Here is a 6,969-nt window from a genome sequence, read left to right as displayed (position 1 = left end):
TTGGTGTAAATAATTCTTGAATTGGGCAAAAAACGAGGTAAGATTGTTTGATGCCCTTAAGGCTTGATTAGATGAATTTTTGGAAAACAAAATTATAAAAATAAAAATATTTAAATAGAAAAAATAATATAAAGTATTAAAAAAAAGGTATGGATCCCTACGAACGTGCACCTCGTTCCGATCGTCTATACCGAAGCAAGCAAAGTAAACTTTCGTAAAATTATTATAATCATCATCCCAATAAAATTAATTGAAAACGAATAACATCAAAAAGTGCAGAGAGAAAAACGGTCCAGCACTATAATAATTAATAGCTTTACTTCATTTTAGTTGATGTATGTTTAAAATAATTTTCATTTTAAGAAAAATATATTTATTTTAATTCTATGCTTTCGACTTCCATTTATTAATTTTATTATGATCGCTGTAATTTTAAAAATAGATTATTTTTATCTATATTTATGAAATTTTTATACAAATTCAATACATAATGATCAAATATTTAATATAAATTTATGATTAAAGTAGATATGGTTTAATTGACATCATATATATGCTATCAACTTGAGATTCGAGATTTAAATCTTCCATCCAGATTGAACTCGTAAATATATATTTTAGAAATTTATTGTGCATAATGTATACTAATCCAGTTGATAGTTTTTTTTTTCTTTTAAAATATATAGGGTGAGAGATCCGAAAGTTGATAATACTATTGATATGCCTCATGTCCGTGCGCAATTATAGCTCTCTGTTAGCTATGTTTGATAGTCAAAAAACCAAATTAAGTAGTTAATATTTCAACGTTGGATTCCATGATGAAAAGTGATCAATGATAGCTAATAATAATCCCATCACTCCTACAATACCCACCACCAATCCCCATAATACTGCAAAGAAAGTACATCAACATAAAATCTTTAAACATATCCCCCCCCCTCCCCCTCCCCCCCGCCCCCCCCCCCCAACCCCCACCAAAGTAGAGACTTGCTGTTTAGGTCTATTAAAAATTGTGTTTGCTTGTGTTTTTTATAATTTTTTTAAAAATGATTTTCATCTTTCTTACATTTTCATTTTTAAGTAGATTCCAAAATATATATATATATATATAAACTATTTTCCCTAGCTTTCAATACTTAGTTTGATTTTTTTAAAACACTCCTAAAAGCAATAACAATCCAAATAAATTGGTAGGTGAAAATTATAAAATTAAATAGTTATCTAATGAAATTATGGTAATTAGTAATAAATCAATCTGAGCCTAACTAGTTAAAGTGTATCCTCAACGAAGATTTTATTTATTTATATATTTATTTTAAAAATCTATCAACGAAGATTAATTCAAAGGTGAGAAAATTTTTAATACATTAATAAATCATTTAACGACATGTCAAATCATGAAAAAGAGTACCACTAAAAAAATTTAAAATTTTTTGCCTTTGTAAAGTAGCAAAAATAAGACATAAAAAATTCAAGTTTTTTAGTTATAGCAAAATGTCACACCGTAATAGACTGTGATATTTTGTTATTATTTATAAATATTTTTAACAGGTTTGTTATTTAAAATAATTTTACTAAAAAGAAAAAGTAATTAGTAATGAGTAATAATAATAATAATTTGATAATTAAAAAAACTGCACAAAAAAAGGTCGCCATCATGTGCGCGTTCTTTGAGCTTACTTCGATCTCTTCCCTTTCCACTTTTTCTTCGAAGATGATTCCTTCGATCTCTTCCAGCTAGCGTTGCCACTATGTGATTAATTTCCTTTTTACTCTATGTGCTTCGTGAGCTCTAGCATATCTGATAGAAGATGATTCCGATTCTCCCACCCACTGTAACGTCTCAACCATTAATGGCTTTCTAGCCGTTACAATCCCCCACAATAATCTATTCCCTTCCACCTTCCCTCCTATAAATTCCTCCTCCATCGTTTTCCTTTTCATCATCGCCTTTTCAGATCTGTTCAACTTTCCTTCAATATTCTCTGATCGCAGCACAACAGAGCACAATCAATGGCGAAATCAGCTACTCTCTCCTTTTTGCTTCTATTCCTCTCCTTCCTTTCAGGTAATCATAAGGTTTCTCCAGATCTCTTCAAATTCCGCCAAGTTTTCAAATAATCACTCAACAATTTTCTGCTTCCGATTCTTCTTCTTCTTCTTCTCCTTCTTCAGGACGTGATTTGCTGGCGGTAAATGCACAGGTGAACTCATCGTTATCAAATTAGGGTTTACAGAAACCATCATAAGTACAATTCTCTGAAAACTGAATTTCAATTGCAGAAAACTTGGTGCATTCCGAAGCCTTCGTCGGATCAAGCGACGTTGTTGGCGAATATCAATTTCGCTTGTTCACAGGTAGATTGCAGAATAATGCAAAAAGGATGCCCCTGTTCTTATCCTGATACTTTGATCAACCGTGCCGCCATAGCTATGAGTTTATATTACAACTCCAAGGGGAAGAATCAATGGAATTGCGACTTCAGAGGCTCTGGTCTCATTGTCATCACTGATCCAAGTTAGTTCAATTTCAAAACTAAATTGATTTTGATTTTGAGTTTGAGTTTGATTTTTTTTCTTCATTTTAATCGGTGGTTTAAATTTTGTTGTTGCAGGTTATGGGAACTGTATTTACCCTTGAATTGAAGTATAGGAGGCAAGGCAATGAATTACTTTTGCTCAAAAGCAAATTCTATTAGTTATAAAGTGATTTTTAGCATAAAGTTATATGTATTGTTTTTCAAAATTAAAGTTGTGATGTAAGTGGGAAGAGATATACATTGAAGTTCTCTAGAAAAATAGAAATTTTAAAGAAAAATAAAATAAAATATAGATATTGAATCTTTGTTCTATTTCAACTACGTTGTTCATGTGTGTGTTTTTTTAAAAAGGGATTAAACAATTTTTTTAATTGTAATATCTATTACTTACATTATGGGTCACACCCTCATACTTTAGATGGTTAAACAAGAATATAAAACAAAGGCGCCTTTGAGATGATAATTGATATCTATTTATGTTTCTCATGAATTATATATAATTTTAAGTTATAACTATGTTACCATCCAGCAAAAGATGGTCACGCAGTTAACTTTATATGTATTGTGATTTAAATAAATATTAAATTCGTTATCATTGGAAAAAGAAGTTAAATTTATACATGCATACAAAAAGAAAATATGGAGGTGGATCTTGAATAACACCTATCTTTGTACATCTCATTAAATTTTCAAATTACAATTTATCAATTTTTCTTGAAATATTTTAATTACTTTTCTATGTGTATGATGAGGTTGGAATGCATAAAGATGAGGGATGCTAGGAATGTATTTAACTATTACCCTACACAAAGTGACGGTGAGAAATACAACTTTTTTTTTTAGGGAGAGAAATATAAAATTGATCTAAGGTTGTAACACCCCGATTTATTTTGTAGTTAAACTTTAATTTATTTTGTAATTAAGCTTTAATTTATGTTGGACTACTTGGATAAATAAGAATCTGGGATTTATGTATTTGGTTAAGTTAAAATACAATTTAATTATTCGGAATTAATTAAGTTTTAATTTGACTTGCATTTGGAGATTTGATTATCTATGGAGATAATTAAATTTGTTTGTTGGAGATAATTATATATATTTGGAAGAGGAATGAGGAATTTGGAATTTAGAAAGGAAAAGGAAAGGGTTTTAAGTTTATATTTGCAAGTGGGGGAACGAAAAAAAAAAAGAAAAGAAAAGAAAAGAAAATTAGAATTTTTTTTCTTCTCTCTCCTCAGTCGCGTGGTGTTAGGGTTGATGCCCTAAAGTCTCGTGTCCTATAGTTTGTAAACAATTTGTACGAACACTTGTGATGTATAATATATGATATTTTACTTCACTTCTTGATTTTGCTCATTTGTTTACTTTATTTTCTTTACCACAAACCAATAAACATAAAATCCCTGATTATCAGTATGTAACTTAAGCATGCATGTGGTGACATACAAGTGAATCATGTCTTAAGTGATAACCAAAATGGTTTGTAGTATATGGATATAGGAGGGAAACCTTATCCTGGTAACATTATGGATGTGGCCCGCTTTGTGGAATGGTCACAAGTGTTGTGACTTGTCACAGATGGTCTGTCTGATCATTCGTGTAGGGGACATGCGAGCGGGGGCATCCTATACAAAGAGTTTGTATAAGATATGATCACAAAGTGTTAATGTCTCGTTATATAACACCGTTCATGATAGAGACTTCACTTCACTAGGATAACCATAGGAGTGAGTTGAGAACTCCTGTCATTGAGGGCGGTCCTTTGAGTTGTATAGGTGCTTGGCCGGATCGCCAACTCGAACCTACCATTTGAGAATTCGTCTGATTTGGGAGCTGGGAACTCAGCTACACAAGATGGAATTCACTCCTTCCTCGAAGTAGGGGCAAGTAGATAGATAGTTCCCTTAAAGGTTGATTCCAGGGCTTGAACGATGTGGCGCCACACACCTTCTCTTGGCCTGAGAGGTGTTCACACATAGTTGGACTATGTTGTATTGTTCATTAGAGGAATCAATGGTACTTAAGGAGTGAGATGTAACTATAGAGGCAAAACGGTAAATTAGTCCAGCTGTACTTACGAGCATCTGTGAAGGGTCATCATACTCATGATTGGTTATATCCGATGGACACAGAAATATATTTGTGGTAAGAAGCGTTCAGCTGTTGGTCTTTAGTGGAATGCCCGACAGTTTACGGATGGTGAACCTTGTAGCTAAAGAGTTTAGTCAGCTATTCATGTACCGTTGGAGCTTCGAGTCACAAGTCCATAAGGTCCCCCTGGTAGCTTGGATAAAGTCGAGAATCAGTTTTTGGGTCAGTTTGAAATGTTCAAATTGACAAGAGGGAGTTCGATTATATATGATATAACTGAACTGGTTAATTATATATGATATAATTGACTAAATGTATGAGATACATTATTTTGAAGGAAATTAGATATAAATATGATTTATATCTAGTAGAGGAGAAATTACTATAGTAGATATATAATATCAAACTATAGGTTAAGAATATAATATGATTATATTCATTTATTAATTAATTGGTCGGTTATGTGACAATTGACTAAAAATTTCTCCTAAATCGTGCAATAGTGGGAAGATCAATTTTGGTTATTGTAACTAAAGAATAAAATGAAAATTGGTTTCATTTTGCAAAGAGTTCGAAAAAATCACTCAAAGTGGGAAAACGTCACGATCGCTTAGTTGAGAGCCTATACGATAGCGCCCATCACCTAAATGATCGCACACCAGCGTATTAAATGATCACACGCGTTCTCTAAACGATCGCTCACCTTCACTAAACGATCACTTAGTGTGCTGATTTTTCTAAATGATCGCTTACTCTTTACTAAACGATCGCTTAGTAAAACCTACACGATCGTATACCTTTCTCTAAGCGACGAGCACCTGACTATACAATAGTCACTTACTATCTCCCACTTGCTTGTCGTTCTACACAATCGTCCCTTTCCTCCTTCCTCTACCAATTCCATCAAAGTCCACTCTTTGGATTCTCACTCCAAGAATACCAAGGGCTTCAAGTAGTGGTGTCGTCCCTGTTTGCTACTTGCTCGTGTGCTGCTGTTCGTGTAGATGATTGTGCTGTTAGGCGACTGATTACTGGGTGATAAGGATCGTAGAGGAGTCGCTTCTACTGGATTGAATTCGAAGTGAAGACAATCTTCGACTGGTACGTTTACTCAATCCATTGTATTTTATTTGTCAAAACATGCCTATAATTAGTATTAAAATACATTCCTGTTTATTAGAATGTATGTGTGGTAATTCGATCACAATGAAATAGGAAAGATCTGAACGCGCTCATGGATACTCTTATTTAAGAGTTCCTTTAATTGGTACCAGAGCCAGGTTCTGATATTCTAATTTTATTGATGCAACGAATTGCATATACATTCATGGTGGGTGGATATCTACTTTCTGTTTAATGGTTAAATTGTTGGTGGATGTGTGGATTTATGGAGTTTTTTGGGATGTTACCTCTGTTTGATTTAATTCTTTTGCATTTTGGTTGATTGTAAAGGTTCCTGCATTTTTAAGCATAATTAATTATTATCGAGTCTGTAATTCAAAGTCAGTTTGAGTTTTGAGTGTTCATGAAGAGGTTCGAAGCAAAAATTGTAGTTCTTCGAGGAAGAAGATGATCAAGGGTTGATCGGGTCGTGTAGACGATGGGGTAAGTGATCGCTGAGTATCGGATGTTCAGGTATCGTCTAATGCGCGCGCATACTAGAAAATCGTTTAGCTCAACAAGCTTCATCGCTTAGTTACTGATTAAACGATCGCGGAGCAAATCGCATAGTAAATCATTTACCTTTCGCCGCATTAAGCGGTCACCTAGACGATCAGACTTCGCAGCCTTGTTGTCGTCTAAGCGATTGTTTAGCTTTTGTGCTATGGTCTAGTGTGTGCCAAGAGATCGTTTTCCTGTGGCGTTTACTAAACAATGGAGTTCTCCTGGCGGTTCAAGACCCGGTTTGCCTGAGAACCGGTTTTCTCAATGGAAAATGTAATAGATAGAGTTATTTCAACCCAATTCATTAATCTTTGGTTTAATACATGAGATGTATGGTTTTTTATATGTCATATGGTATGCACATATAGTAAATCCCACCTTAGGTTATGCATTGGTTATGCATCATCTCTTTATTGTAAATGTTATAATTTAGAGTAGCATGATTTAGTTATGTAAGAGCATGCTCATGCATCAAATAATATAATAGTTATATTTATGCATGCATAAAAAGTATTGACATGCATCATCTTTATATTATAATTGTTATAGTATAAGGGTGTATGGAAAACATGTTTGTTTGGTTATTACGAGTATATATAAAAGTTATGTATAGTAATGACCGAACATTACATGAAGCATGACACTGAGGTTTCTTTATAAGCGTTATAAACAC

The 6,969-nt window shown here is 33.2% G+C and overlaps 1 protein-coding gene across 1 annotated transcript; it reads left to right on the top strand.

Moving 5' to 3' along the window:
* The first annotated feature begins 1,807 nt into the window (after positions 1–1,807).
* On the top strand, positions 1,808–2,858 carry LOC120086654 (major pollen allergen Ole e 10). Its single transcript, XM_039043388.2, has 4 exons — positions 1,808–2,068; positions 2,176–2,204; positions 2,284–2,518; positions 2,616–2,858. Exons 1-4 carry the CDS (start codon positions 2,014–2,016, stop codon positions 2,639–2,641), a joined length of 345 nt encoding a protein of 114 aa, XP_038899316.1. The 5' UTR covers positions 1,808–2,013; the 3' UTR covers positions 2,642–2,858.
* The last annotated feature ends 4,111 nt before the right edge of the window (positions 2,859–6,969 follow it).

The sequence above is a fragment of the Benincasa hispida genome, unplaced genomic scaffold, assembly GCF_027475165.1.
Source record: "Benincasa hispida cultivar pf3 unplaced genomic scaffold, pf3_genome.v1.1 HicScf1848, whole genome shotgun sequence".
NCBI lineage: Eukaryota > Viridiplantae > Streptophyta > Magnoliopsida > Cucurbitales > Cucurbitaceae > Benincasa > Benincasa hispida.
Note: the sequence above shows the minus strand (reverse complement) of the source record. Positions and strands in the feature narration are given on the sequence as shown.